This window comes from Lolium rigidum, chromosome 4 (assembly GCF_022539505.1).
Source record: "Lolium rigidum isolate FL_2022 chromosome 4, APGP_CSIRO_Lrig_0.1, whole genome shotgun sequence".
In the NCBI taxonomy this organism is placed as follows: domain Eukaryota; kingdom Viridiplantae; phylum Streptophyta; class Magnoliopsida; order Poales; family Poaceae; genus Lolium; species Lolium rigidum.
This window is the reverse complement of record NC_061511.1, coordinates 257568392-257583280: the sequence shown is the minus strand read 5'-3', so window position 1 is coordinate 257583280 and position 14889 is coordinate 257568392. Positions and strand designations below refer to the sequence as shown.

The following is a 14889-nucleotide window of genomic DNA, read 5'->3' as shown; positions in this document are numbered from 1 at the left end:
TTCGTTTCCGTCCCAACCTGTCTTCTCCCCGCCCAAAACCCTACAATCTCCTCGCCTTCTACCGGCGCCATGGCGCCGGCGTGCTCCCAGCCCCATGTTCACTACAACGGTAAGCGCCTCTCTCCAGCCCATTCCCAAACCGTAATCCCGACCCAAATCCCAACTCCGCCCCCCTCCTGCCGCAGTCGGTGGCCCGATGCTGAACAAGGTGTTCCAGGCGGCCTGCGACGGCGACCTCCCCATCTTCAAGGGTACGGTTCCCCCTCCCCCGTCCCAGATTTTAGTCCTGATGCAGTTTTGGTGCCTGATTGTGACGACCCGACGCCGTCGTGACACCTGAGTGCTGGATTTTTATTTTGAGTCCAATCCGTTGCAGCGCTGGTGGTGATGCTGGACAAGGGCAGGGGCCGCCCCAAGGAGGCGATTGAGGCGCTGAGGGTGGAAGATGCCGGAGAGCTGGAAGGTTTCACTGCGCTGCACGCCGCAGCCAAAGGTGGGGGCCTGGATGTGTGCAAGTACCTGGTCGAGGAGCTGCTGGTGGACGTGGATGTGGTCGACAAGAAAGGTCTATCTCACTTTGGAACTCTAATTTCTTGCTTTAGGATTATGCATACACACATTCAACCTAGGTTTGTCAAAATTTACGAAATGATATTGTACATTTATGGTATGTTCAGAGCTGGAATTATGTTTTTTTTTCACGCATCGCCTAATTTTTTTTTTGTTTACATCGATTCCTAGATCTTTGTAGGTCAATTATACGAATATATGGCCGATTTGTGCTTGCGAAGATTATCCACGTTGGTATGAAACAATGTATCATAGGCATTACTGGGTGTGTCTATGTGTTGACTGAGATTTTCTTAAGTCTCAGTCACCTCAGAAAAATGCAACTGCAGTTTAAAGAAAAGTGCAACTCGGTCTAGTAACACATTTCTGGCAGAAAAGTGCAATTGCACTTTTTTAACAGAAAAGTGCAACTCAAAGCACTTTTTTGTGAGTGACTTAGACTTAAGAAAATCTCAGTTGACTGAGACATAGCGAAACCGATTACTATTTACCACACAGAATAGAACTATGATTTATCACATTCTGTTGTGCTAACTCACGATCGTGTAGCTTTATATGAAATCACCTGGGCCTATTTTTGGTAGAATTATGATTTATCATATGAAATCACGCAGGCTTAATTTTGATAGACATGGTAATACTCTACGTAAGAACGTCCCGTGTAATTAGGCTACTCCTGGAGGTGAAACTATTCTTCATTTCAGGATTCTTTGGTTATTTACTTAGCTGCACATCTGCATATGCTCCAATCCCGAGTATTTGTCTCATTATTCATATTTTGGGCAGTCTTATATCTAAATTTGAAGCATTGTTCTGACATCCAACTCCATATTGTATATAAATTCCATGGGTCTACTTTGTATATCTTCACTGAGAGATATTTCTAAATTTCATGATCTCAGAGTAGTGTTACGAACTTCTCTGGCTGTATGGTTTTGCAGACAAGACATGCTTTGATATTAAGGTCTTATTTCTTTGCTATGCACAAAAGTGCTTTGATATAATCTAATTATGGTATGCTTGTCTGCTTGATAGGTAGAACACCACTGTTTTTCGCAATTCATAGTAAGAATGTGGGTACTGCCAAGTATCTTCTTAATCATGGGGCTAATCAAGACAAAGTCAGTCATGATGGGCTTTCCCTGTTACATTCTGCTGCACTATCAGGTCTATCTCTATGAACACACATCTCTGGTGTGCATCTGTGCAATGCAATTTTTTAAAATATCTTCTCAATTTGAAAACTATGTTATTGTGTGATGTTGTATTGTTATCTTGGACCTATTTCCCTTTTTTTTGTAGCATTTTGCTTGTGCTAATAAATTTTATATTCAATCCGTCAGTTAATTTTCCTGACAAGTCCTTATATTCGGAAGTACATGTTGTTTTAGACTCAGTGGCTTGTTCGAGATTGCATGACATATTGGGTTTCCAAGTAGAAAGTTTGGTGGTATTAAGATAATACCCTTAGCTGTTATACTCTTGCACATGGTTTTTTTAGTCAAAAGTCATCGATATATTTATGTGTAGCCATTAGCCAAGCATTACTGTGTGATGCATGTATTGCAACACTAGGAACACATTTTTGAATAATTAACATTGGTATAGTGGCCATTCAAGCAACACTTTTATTCATGCTCACTATCCTGAAAATGTCACCTAATTGTGAATATAGAGGGAATCTCATTTGAATAACTTAATGCATACCACTATGCATGAATCTTTTCCTCATGATACTCTGTGGTTTATTTCTTTTTTAAGAAAAGACACCCAAAGGGCATCTATCAAGGAAAACAGAAGATAGTACAAGCGACAGACAACAAGATGCAAAACGACCAATAACAAATAAAATTACATAGAAAATCATACTGGCCGAGTGGCTGTCTTCCTTCGATTGCTCTTCGTCCTTCGGAGAATGAAAAGTGCAAACACCCATCATACAAGGCTTTGAAGACCACAATAGCCACTCGCCGCGAACTCGTAGTTGTTGATCGAACATTGGTTGGGGCATCACCCAGCACACAGGCTTGCAATCCTTCACCACTAACCCAGAGGGTAGAAGAAACCGGATCTTGCTGCAGAACACAGCGAAAGAAGAGGTCAAAGTCACCACTCCAAAAACCATCCAACTATTTCCCTCGATAGACACACCAACTGCCAAGATCTGAAGAGAACCAAACGATCTGGTGACGCTAACCGTCTTGGGCCCTTCGTTGACGCTGAAACAGAGGCCCTTGAGGTTGGCAGAGGCCGGAGAGACCTTATTATTCCAACGCGCCATCGCCACCTCCACCTTGCCGATGCCGCTAGGGAGACCAAAACCAAAGGCAACATGACTACAAGAGAAACAAAGAAAGATGGCAGGTCCCTACTCCTCTGGCCGCCGGCGTGGCTGCTGGACAGAGGGGAGGAGGTGGGCCGGCGTGCCTGCGTGCTTGGGGAAGCCCTAGGCGGCGGCTAGAGTTTGCTGTTGCATGTACTCCCTCCGATTCATATTACTTGTCGTTAGTATGGATGTATCTAGAACTAAAATATGTCTAGATACATTCGTATTAGAGACAGTTAATATGGATCGGAGGGGGTATGTTAGATCCATCAATTTGGAGTTGCTGGGTTTGTGCACTAATCTCCTATTACTGAACTGGAGAGGTATATCCCAAAATCACTCTTTTGGGAAGTAGTGAACCGTGGATCAAAAACTATGGGATAAGGCCCAGTCGCTTCAGATTGGTACTAAATGTTACCTTAATTCTCTAGCCACTAAAGGATTCAACTTTAATTCCTTTCTACCCACAAACAAGTCCTTATTGTTTTTTTTGGTAGCACAGGATCAAGGCAAACTGAGGTCCAGGAGACTCCATGAATGGAAGAGATAGTCATAAAAATACCTATTATCTTACGTAATAAGCTCGTGGACTCTTTTTACGAAAGATTGCCGGATTTTTTTTTCAACAGGGAGCCGCCTCCCTGGTTCCATTCCTAGAACGAAACCACAGCATCATACAGATGTTCAGAAACAGAATTTTAAACCTAGTACAAAAGTAAATTGAGCCAAGCTCAAAGCAAATACTAGCAAGTCTTGAGGAAATAGCACATCAAACCAACTGTTGGGGCTTCTTTTGCAGAGAACCACAACAATGATATTTCTTTGCACCAAACACCAATGTTTGGGGTAACGATTTGCACAAAACACAAATACTTCAATTAGGAGCCTTAACGGGAAATTAACCATATTAGGCCCACTTTCATAATCAAGGCGGCATGCAACATGGATTTCACAAGCTCTTTGCCGGACATAGATGAACAGAGGAGTTCAATCATGGTCAGCAACAACACCACAGCTCCGAGGCGGCAAGCGTTCGCAGGGAGGGGCACGACGGCGGAGAAGGGATCTCTCCCTCACCGGCCCGCTCCGAACCTCTCCCATGGACATCCTTTTGGGTGGTGATGTTATTTCAGGATATTCGGTGCTTAGAGCATCTCCACTGGCGCTCCCCATAGCGGCCCCGATAGCGATTTGGGGGCCGCAAGCGAAAATGGGATCACACCGGCGCGCCCCAAATAGCGTCGGCGCTTTTCCGAGCCCAATAGAAGCGCCGGTAACCCCGTGCTGGCCCCTTGACAAGGGCGCGAATCGAGCGCGTCGGCGCCTCGCGAGGCGATTTTTTTTTGCGTGAGAGCCGCTTGTCACTGACGCCAGGGCGTCGCGCGGGATATTTTACCGCCACGACGCCGGGCTGGAAACTCTCTTACCACAACGCCGCGCGGGAAATTCTCCCGCCACGACGCCGCGCGGGAGGTTTCCCACCTCGCCGCTTGTCTATATTAACCCTCCTCCCCCGCCTCATTGGTGCAAAAATCTAAACCCTAGAAAATACCACAATGGTCGATTCGTGGGAGGAGGCGGCGCTAGAGGCAGCCGTAGAAGTCATGGAGGAGGACCCACAGCTCGCAGAGTACAAGGCGTGGGAGGAGGCGGCGCTAGTGGCGACCGTAGATGCTTTGTCGCGGACGAGCGGCGCCGGGAGGAGGTGCGGCTGCAGCGGGAGTGCAAGTTGGAGGTGCGCCAGCAGAAGGAGTGAGAGGAGCTTGCGCTGCGGCGGTCGACGCGGGAGGAGCAACAGCGTCAGGATGAAGTCTACGAGCGGCGTCGTTTGGCGAAGATGCAGCTTCGAATGCCGCCGCCTTGCCGATCTCCTCCGCAGCTTCCGCTAGCTCGTTCGATTCCTGTTCCTCGCCATCCCCCAGTGCTGTATCCGCCACCGCCTCCCCGAGCACCCGTGCAACCCCGGCCGTCCCCGCCGCATCCCATGCGCTCCGCCGCCGTTTCCCTCGTCTAGACAACGTACCTGCACTTCCTCTGATAGTGCTAACACCCCCCCTCCCCGTTGATGTCGTGCTTTGTACTGCCGTCCGCCACCGCTAGCGTGCATCACCAACTCACCGTCATCCGTTCAGTCTATTCGATCCAGGCAATCAGCGTTGCCTCGATCTACCCGAGCCCCGTCGCATCGTCAGCCACCACAATCCCTACATCGTCACACGCCACGCTTGACCTTTGTCGGGGGGGGGGTAAAATGACAAGTGTGGGCCCAATTAACTAATGGCTATCAAGGCTGTTAATGGTGATTTATGTGTTCTGTGCAACGTTTACAACAAATACTGCTGTTTGGTGCAAAAATTTCTAGTAGTTGTGGTTTCGTGCAAAAGAAGCCCCAACAAGTGATGCTATGTGCTAAAACCTCGCAAGTCTTACATCACACCACAAACAAAAGCTAAAACTTGAGCATTTGAGAGGGAAAATACCTCTTCTCTTATGTAACAAGCTTCGTATTTTTTTCCCAGACAATTGTCCAATGGTAGAACTACTCCTTGCAAAAGGAGCTTATGTTGACCCTGTAGCTGATTGTGGGACACCACTTCATTTTGCTGCTAGTGAAGGGCATTATGGTACTATGAAGATTTTATTGGACTACAATGCAGATGTAAGTTGAAGTACTTACAATTTGTGCCTGCCCATCAGACTGCTTAACATACAGCGTTTTAACTTTAATTCTTGTGTCCTGCAATCTTTCCCCTCAGCTGTCTTGTTGCCATGCTCCATTTCATTGGTTTTTGTATGGTTGCTATCCTGTTTTGGTGTTTGTTCAGCATAGTTAACTCTTAAAATCCTTGGTACATTTTTCTCCGCTTCTTCATGCCCCTAGTTATGTAGTAGTTCTAATGTTATTCTTCAACAGTGTCTTGGTAATAAGTATAGAAGTACTTCATGGAAAATGCGAGATTCTTTTTATATTCATAATGCTATACTATCAAATCTATGGTCTATATCGAAAATAATTCCATTGGTGGAATGCAATCAACATAATACCGCACATCTTATCATTCCTGGTTCCTTCAGTGTCAGTTTTCATGTATGAAACTACTTTATACAATCGCTCTTTTTCATATTTACTAGACCTATTTGATAGTCAGCTACAAGGTTCTGGAACTATATATTGAAAATGTGCTTGTGTATTTTTGTATGCTATATGGGAGCTCTTTAATTTTTACCAAAGAGGTTTGCTTCGGTACATCCTCTCTAAAAGGATTAACAACTTCTGATTCAGATTAGTAGTCAAAAGTCAAAACTAAAACTCACCCCTTGGGTTGTAAAGGCAGTACTGTCTATTTCATGCACCCAATTTGATCTTGTGTCTGAAATTCTTTTCCATTGCTATCCCTCACGTAATCACTCCATGCTGGCTCACCAGTTTACCCAAATCAGTTGTTTGACTGTTGCCCCCAAAATCGTTCTCGCTGCCGGAGCCATACATCATCTTCTTCCTTGCTGTTTGCCGGAGCCATATTTCAAGTCGTAGTAATTTTCCTTTTTGATGGCTGCATGTTTCTGTTGGAGTTCAAGATCCTAATGATCAAATCTTTGTCGAAGCGAAACAGACTGGATCTATAAACTAGAATGGGATCTTATTCTCCATTAATATTGCCGCTGTGTATTTTGCATCAGATTCATATGAGCAGGAAAGGTCAATATGTCATCCAAGGCTGCATGTTGCTTGCGTTCCATCTGAACAATCACAAAGAAGTGTTATGTGGTGGTAATCATGGCATTCTCTTTAGAATACAGGATCACTACATGTGTTTGATGGCGTTAGGGTCTAATTACCCATATAATCTTATCACTATAAAGTATGAAAGTGCCATTTTCATCTGATTTTGGAGAGGATGTAGCGAAGCAATTTTGTTTGTATTGACCATTGGAGCTCATATCTTCATGTTTCCAATCAGTACAACAAGATGGTAAATGGCGAGACACCTCTCATTGCTGCTACATGTGCTGACTCAAAGTCAATGGAATGTATCATGCTCCTAGTTAAGGTACTGTACGTTCATCTTAGCTTGGTCAAATCCTGGAATTTTGTTGGCACTTTGTTTTCTATGTTTAGTTTCCACACTGAGCTTGTTCTTTTTTACTTACTTTTTTGCCATTTGGTTTGAATACTGGCCACAGTTGTGGGACACTGCGATTGGTGGCCCTTTGTTCTGGACACTTTCTGAACCATTTTTTTTAAAACTTGTGACCATCAATTTTGTTGTTACGAGCATGGTGACAACAAGCGGAACCAAATAATCCAGTAGAGTATTCATAGGCAGTGGCATTAAGGTCGCATTCATTCCTGAAAGTGCAAAAATTATGAAATGTTACCCAGGCAATCTCTAATCAGATCCGTGACATTTATTTTCTGTGATAGGCTGGTGCAGATTTGAAGGGAGCTTTAGCATATGCTGCAAAAATTCTCCATGAGAAAAAAGTTGTTTCAAATAACTTTTTCAAATGCATGATGGAGGATGCTGGTGCCGATCATGATGTTTGTATTGATGTGAGATTTACCTCTTCGCCACTCATGCAAGTATAGTTCTAAGAATGTGCATGAGGTGAAAGAAAATTATCATCATGTTGTTGATAAATATGACATTCTGCCATTCCCATAGGTGGGTTGAGGCACTGAGGCTGGGGAAGCCATCTGTATTATTGCCATGCTGATATGGATGTTACGAGATTATGTCCAGTTCTCGAAACATCATGCTTGTGCAGTCATAGTGAGAAAATAATAAATATATTTTTATGTAATTAAATCCTTTTCCCCCATATCTCCACAGCATATTTTGAAGTACTTTGTTTAGATTTTGTCTATATTTTCATGCATACCTCCTGCATAGTATTGATTTAGTTGGTACTCTATGATTCAGGATGAGCCTATGGTTAAACGGGAAATTAGAACAGGAGGGCTTGTGTCACTAGGCATGGACTCTTTAAGGAAAAAGGATTATCGTCTTGCGGCAGGATTCTTCAGTCAGGTATATTAAAGCCACCATATATATTTCTTGTCGCATCTAGCCATTCTGACATTTCAGTTTTTGTTGCATGCATTGTAGTGGCTTGCCTACCTCTCAGTATGAAAGTTGAGATTCATAACTACATATATGATTTCAGAAGGATTGTGTCCTTATTTCACATAGTCCGAACTATAATTTTGGGCAAAACTATGCCAAAATACCTGGAGTTTCACATTGAGCTGGGTGTCTTTTATCAAAGATTTTGAGTCATGGGAAGGTCCCTACTGACAGGCCCTGGGGCCAGGGCCTAGACTTCAGCTGGATTTGTTATTTTTAGTAACTTCATTGGAGTTGTCAAGAAGCTCAATTGACTGTATTATGTGTCTTTCTTTTCGTTGCTTTGGTCATGTTTCTTTTCAGTATTTGGTGCGTAATACTCATTTTTTGATAATGAATAAGGAAAATGAGATATTCTTGTACTTTCACTGAGGTTGCGATCAGGATTTCTGTGATTGTTTTGTCAAATACTGTTGTTTTGGAGTTGCTTCCTTGCTGCACCTGGCTAAAAGCATAGGGAGGACTAGAATGAACGGATAGGCTGATAGAAAATCAGCCTTTTTTGATACAAGTTATTTAGTTCAAAGTTGCTTAAACATTGTGCTATATTTAGTAAATGTTTTCCAGACTTGCTAATTCGTATTTTATGCAGACTAGTATGGATCTCTCTGCAGCAGTGTGCAGATTTCTTGTTTGAGTGTTGACAAATTTCTAGCTGTTTTTTCTTATTCAGTTAATTAATTCAACTCTAGTGAAAAAAAATCTCAGTAAGCTTGGTTGTTTATTTTTCTTGTTGGATGTAGGCACTGGATCTTGATCCTGGTGATGCGATTTTGCTCTCAAACAGGAGCCTTTGCTGGCTTCAAATGGGTGCTGGAGACAAGGCTTTGCGAGATGCTAATAAATGTAGAAAAATCCGACCTGACTGGCCAATATCCTGTTACCGGCAGGGTGCAGCTCTGATGTTACTGAAGGTTACATATAGGATATTGTTAGCTGTTTTTTCTTGTTTTAGATTTTTTTTTGTGATTGTTCACATGGTCTTATATCATCAGGACTATGAGGGTGCAAGCGGACGGTTCTTGGATGGACTGAAGTTGGACCCAGTTAACGCTGAGATTGAGGATGCACTACGGTAACCCAGCCTCTTCAGTTACACTGTCTTTTGACGATGACCTTGCATATTGGTAGCTGACTGAAAGTGTTTCAGCACATCTCACACGTCATTAGCTATATATTGAACACCTCCGTACGCTGCAAGTATGTTCAATGGCAGAGCCGGCCAACATCTGTAGCCTGGGCAAAACCTTCAGTGTGAAGCATGGAAAAAAATAGCGCGCTATTCCAACGGTAATAGCACGCTATAGCATATCTGGAGAGCCGACGCTACCCTATTTCGGCGCTATAGCACGCTATTTGCGTTAATAGCACGCTATAGCATGGTAATAGCGTATTTTTAGACCCACGCTATTTTATTATAGAATAGCGCGTGTGAAGTACTGGTGAGTACTGGTGAGTTTGTTAGGAATTTAAGATGACACTTGGCACTGTTATCAATGCCAATGCCATCTCTAACTTACCTAACATGTAGTTGTTAGAGTAATCCTTGCTCATGAGTTAGCTAGTACCTTCTAGTAGTACTGTAGGTGCTGGTATGTTCTAGTATGTTCTAGGAGTACAATTCATATGTAAGCCCTAGGTAGTAGCTAACTTTGGTTAGCACTAGAAAGCTACAGTAGGAAGCTCTAGAAGACTTTAGAAATATAGTTGTTGTACCTAGCTTGTATCCTAGCACTATGCAATACAAGCTGCATGAAGCTTTTGGCAGCATCACACAAACATACTACTTCCCACACACTACGTGCAAACTAGCAAGGCTAACAGTTGGTATCAGATCGTTGGTGAAGATAGGATCCTGAGTTCCAGTTGAAGGTGTTGCTGGCAGTCCGCCTCGCCAGCCGCGGCGCCGTTCCCCTTCACCACCACCGAGACGACCGCACCACCGTGATGCAGGAAGGCACGAGGTTGTGGTCGAGCGAGTCGTGAAGGACATCGGCGGTGGTAGTTACCCGATGCTGACGCGGACGAACTACACCGAATGGAGCCTCCTCATGAAGGTGAAGCTGTAGGCTCGGGGCATATGTGATGCAATTGAGCTCGGCGCCGACGACTACCAGGAAGATTGAATGGCGCTGGAGGCCATCTTGCAAGCGGTGCCACCAGAAATGATGGCTGGACTTTCCGTCAAGCGGACAACGAAGGAGGTGTGGGAGGCGATTCGAGCCATGCGCGTCGGTTCACATCGCGTGCGGAAGGGCAAGGTGCATCAGCTAAAGAAGAAATTTGAGATGATCTCATTCCGCGACGGGGAGTCTGTTGATGATCTCGCGCTACGCCTTACGAACCTCGTCACAAGCCTCGCCACGCTCAGAGCACCTATTGATGAAACTAAAGTCATCGAGAAGTTTTTGCGGGTTGTGCCGCCAAGGCTGTCGCAGATAGCCCTTGCGATCGAGACCCTCCTTGACACTTCTGATATGTCATTGGAGGAAGTCACCGGCCGGCTGAAGGCAGTTGAGGATCGTCTCGAGTCGCCTGAGCCGACGCGTGAGCAGGGCAGGCTCCTACTCATCGAGGAGCAATGGCTAGAGAGGATGAAGGAGCGCCAAGGAGGCAGCTCCTCCAGGCCTGCACACGGCAGCGGATAGCTACGACGACGGCCACCACGTAAGAAGGTTGGAGAAGGGAACGATGATCGTGCAGCGGCTAGGGATGGCCCGCAAGATGACACATGCCGCAACTGCGGCCGTCACGGCCATTGGGCCAAGGACTGCAAGCAGCCCCGGAGAAACAGGGCATACCTGGCCGAAGCAGTGGAAGATGATGAGGAGCCTGCACTCCTCATGGCGCAGGTCTGCACCACTCCTGCCCCTGCCATGGTGGTGCAGCAAAGCACTACTCCAGTGCAGCAAAGCACTACTCCAGCTCCAGCCATGCCAGTGGAGAAAAGCGAAGCTCCAGCTGCTGCCATGGTAGTGCAGCAGAACGTTGATACAGCCCCGGCCATTATGGTGCAAGATAGCACCATTACAGCTCCAGCTCCAGAGCATGTCCCTCTTCACATCGACGAGCCGAAGGCAAAAGCTTACCTTGGGACAAGCATCGACGATGATCGAATCGAGGGCTGGTACCTCGACACCGGCGCTACAAATCACATGACGGACGATGGGGACGCCTTTGCTGAAATTGTCTGTACAATCACCGGCGTTGTCAAATTCGGCGACGGCTCGCCCTTGGAAATCAAGTGCATGGGCACCATCATCTTTGCAGGCAGAAATGGTGAACAAGGCTCTCAGCGGCGTCTACTACATTCCACGCCTGAAGAACTTGATCATCAGCATTGGTCAGCTTGACGAGAGCGACGCATGCGTGCTGATAAGGATGACTCCTTGTTCGGGTCACACGCTGCCGGAATCGCCTATATCTCCTCCATCTTGAGATTGCGTGACCAATTTGTCTCTCTTCATGCCGTGATGATATTGCTTGGCGCTGGCATGAGCGATTTGGGCATCTCAACTTTGATGCTTTGGAGAAGATGGGACGCCTCACCATGGCACGTGGGCTGCCACGTCCGGAACACGTGGAGCAGTTTTGCGACACGTGCATCATCACGAAGCATCGCCACAACCTATTCCCTTGACATGAGCTACTTGAGCTTGTCCACGGTGACCTCTGCGGTCCCATTTCACCGGCGACACGTGGAGGCCAACGCTACTTCTTGTTGTTGGTGGATGACGCCACTCGCTACATGGGGGTGATGCTCCTGGCAGCCAAGAATGATGCAGCAGATGCCATCAAAATAGTTCAGGCAGCAGCGGACGCAAACTGCGTGTGTTCCGCACGGACAACGGCGGTGAGTTCACCTCAATGGATTTTGCAGCGGAATCGAGCGCTACTTCTCTGCGCCATACGCCCACAGCAGAATGGCGTCGTCGAGAGGCGGAACCAAATAGTGGTGGCAATGGCACGTTCTTTGCTGAAACAGAGAGGTATGCCACCTGAATTTTGGGGGGAGGCAGTCAGTTGTTGTCTTCCTCCTAAACCGAGCTCCCGCCAAGGCCCTCTATTGCTTGCGGCAGGCTCCGCGTGGGCATGGAATGCGAAGCTCGACTCCACGCTCAAAGTAATGGGCTTCAAGCAGAGCGAGCACGAGCACGCAATCTACCGGGGCATCGCGGGTGACGCAATCTTGCTCCTTGGAGTATATGTGGATGATCTGATCATCACGGGTTCGTCCAAGGGAGCAATTGAGAGTTTCAAGGCCGAGATGAAGACAAAATTCCAGATGAGTGACCTTGGATTGTTGTCATTCTATCTCAGAATTGAAGTCCAGTAGCATGGCGATGGCATCAGCCTATGTCAAGCACACGCTAGGCGGAATGAAAGGATGCAATCCAGCACACACCCCAATGTAGGAGCGGCTCAAGCTTAGCCGTGAAAGTACAGTAAAAGAGGTGGACGCTACGAAGTACCAACAGATCGTTGGCAGCCTACGCTACCTCGTCCACACCAGGGCCAGACCTGGCATTTGCTGTTGGGTTCGTCAGTCGATTCATGGAACGACCCATGGAGGAGCACATGATGCGGTGAAGAGAATTCTTCGCTACGTCGCTAGCACGACCCACTATGGTCTTCACTACCGACGGAAGACAAAGGATGCACATCTAATTGGTTAGACCTAGCCGGTGACATTGACACTAGGAAGAGCACGAGCGACACTCCGTTCTTCCTCGGCAACTGCTTGGTGAGTTGGCAATCTCTCAAGCAAAGGGTGGTTGCTCAGTTTTCATGCGAGGCAGAGTATGTCGCAGCCACAACTGCAGCAACTCAAGGAATTTGGCTAGTCGACTGCTTGGAGAACTTCAAGGAAGACACGCTGAGACAGTTGAGCTAATGGTGGACAACAAGTCTTCCCTGGCATTAGCCAAAAATTTAGTCTTCCATGAGCGCAGCAAACATATCGATATTTGGTATCACTTCATCATAGGATGTTTGGAAGATGGAAGCATCAATGCCATCAATACTTCAGATCAGCTCGGTGATATTTTGACAAAATCACTTGGGTGAGTGAAGTTTCAAGAGCTAAGAGCTAGAATTGGAATGGTCCAAATCAAGTCAAGCATGAAGAACAAGGATTAGGGGAAGAATTGCTAGAGTAATCCTTGCTCAGGAATTAGCTAGTACCTTCTAGTAGTACTGTAGGTAGGTGCTGGTATGTTCTAGTATTTCTAGGACTACAATTCATATGTAAGTCTATGGCAGTAGCTAACTTTGGTTACCACTAGGTTAGGTTTACAGTAGAAAGTTCTAGAAGGCTTTAGAAATCTTGTCGTTGTACCTAGCTTGTATCCTATAAATAGCACTATGCAATACAAATTGCATGAAGCTTTTGGGCATCACATAAATAGACTACTTCCCACACACTACCTGTAAACTAGCAAGACTAACATTAGTAACTTCTTAATATGCAAGATCTTACTGGTTAGGAAACAGGTATGCGTGGCATATTCATGTCAGCATATACTGTCATGCAAAGGTGCATAAAGAATTACAAGTGCTAGACACAATTATACTATTCCAAACGTCTGATGCTTCTCCTTGGAACATGCAGGGAAGCTATGAAGTCACTGAAGACATCTCGGAGCTCTAAAGCTAAGCAATTGTTTGGGTGTTGCAGGGAAATCAGTGGAAGGCTTTAGGCAGGCGTTTCTCCTGTTGCACAAAGACTTGATTTCTTGAACTTTTTTTTTTGAGGGCAACTTCTTGAACTGAGTAACTTCTTTAGGAAGCCAAGTAGTGTGTCCGACGGAGTATTAGCGTGGCACGTATGGATGGGCATGTATATTCCTGAATGCAGTAACACCTCGTGGAAACTCATTTATTGCTATTTGTCAGCGTATTCGTGGCTCTTAGGGCATCTCCAACCGGGCGACCCATTCCGCGCCCGCGCGTCCGGATGGGTCCAGCCGGACAAAAACCCGGTCCAGCGCGCGGACCCATCCCTAAAACGGATGCCCGCAGCGTTCGGATCGACGCAAACCCGGCCCAAATCTTGGCCGGGTTTGCGTGGCCGCGGACGCGAAAGGCTGGTCGCTCGCGTCCGCCCCTGGCCCGCGTGTCATAGGCATAAACAATATTTTTCATTAAAAAGAACTCATTACATTTTTTTAGCTACTACTTCTATCCTAAATACGTACGGGGCCGGCGGCCTCGCCGGCGACTCCTCGCCGGCTCGCCGTCGGGGCCGTGGATTTCACTCGACGCGGGCGGCCTGTACGCGTGAGGATTCCACTCCAGCTTACGGGCTGGGTGGCGCGTCGGCGGCGGCGCGGTGGCAGCGGCGGCTTGGGCGGAGGCCATCATCCTCCTCCTTTCCGTCCGCGCACCTTGGGCGCGCTCGCGCTCCGCCTCCTGCGGCGGAATCATCTGCTTCCCGCATATCTCCACCTCTCCGCGGGCGGCGCGTTCCACGGCGCGCCTCCGGGCGGACGCGGCCGGCGGCACGGGCCTCGTGGTTCTCCTGCCGCCGGCGCATGCGCTCTTGCCGGCCGCGCTCCGCCGACTCAGCATCCTCCCGGGCGCGCCGCTCGGGCGACGGCATCTGGATGAGGTAACGGGCTGCTCGCATAGCGAGCAGCTCGTTCTTCTAGCCGAGGAGGTCGCCTAAGCGGCGGCGGTCGGCCCGCCAGGTGGCCTCATGCTCCTTCGTCACGCGCGTGAGGTCGGCGAGACGCTACTCGATGGCGGCGTTGATGTTCGCCAGCGCGAGGTCCTCCTCGTCGACGGGCTCCTCCGCGGCGGCCGCTCCCTCCTCCGCGGCCTCGTACCAGCCGTCCGCGGTCTCGTGCCAGCCCTCCGCGGCCG

The 14889-nt window shown here is 47.3% G+C and overlaps 1 protein-coding gene across 2 annotated transcripts; it reads left to right on the top strand.

The window, feature by feature from the left end:
• The first annotated feature begins 22 nt into the window (after positions 1-22).
• Positions 23-13744, top strand: LOC124707568 (ankyrin-2-like). 2 transcript variants are annotated; one of them, XM_047239229.1, is made up of 11 exons: positions 23-109; positions 186-251; positions 377-565; positions 1606-1737; positions 5416-5555; positions 6859-6948; positions 7323-7451; positions 7822-7929; positions 8769-8939; positions 9021-9100; positions 13637-13744. In XM_047239229.1, the coding sequence occupies exons 1-11, from the start codon at positions 70-72 to the stop codon at positions 13722-13724; spliced, it is 1233 nt and encodes a 410-aa protein (XP_047095185.1). In that variant the 5' UTR covers positions 23-69; the 3' UTR covers positions 13725-13744. The 2 variants fall into 2 exon arrangements, with proteins under 2 accessions (XP_047095185.1, XP_047095186.1); XM_047239230.1 differs by lacking the exon at positions 7323-7451.
• The last annotated feature ends 1145 nt before the right edge of the window (positions 13745-14889 follow it).

Coding starts and splice junctions, on each gene's coding strand:
- LOC124707568 (XM_047239229.1), top strand. CDS start 70: ATGGCGCCGGCGTGCTCCCAGCCCCATGTTCACTACAACG. Junction 110..185: donor GCCCCATGTTCACTACAACG/GTAAGCGCCTCT, acceptor CTCCTGCCGCAG/TCGGTGGCCCGATGCTGAAC. Junction 7,930..8,768: donor CGGCAGGATTCTTCAGTCAG/GTATATTAAAGC, acceptor TGTTGGATGTAG/GCACTGGATCTTGATCCTGG.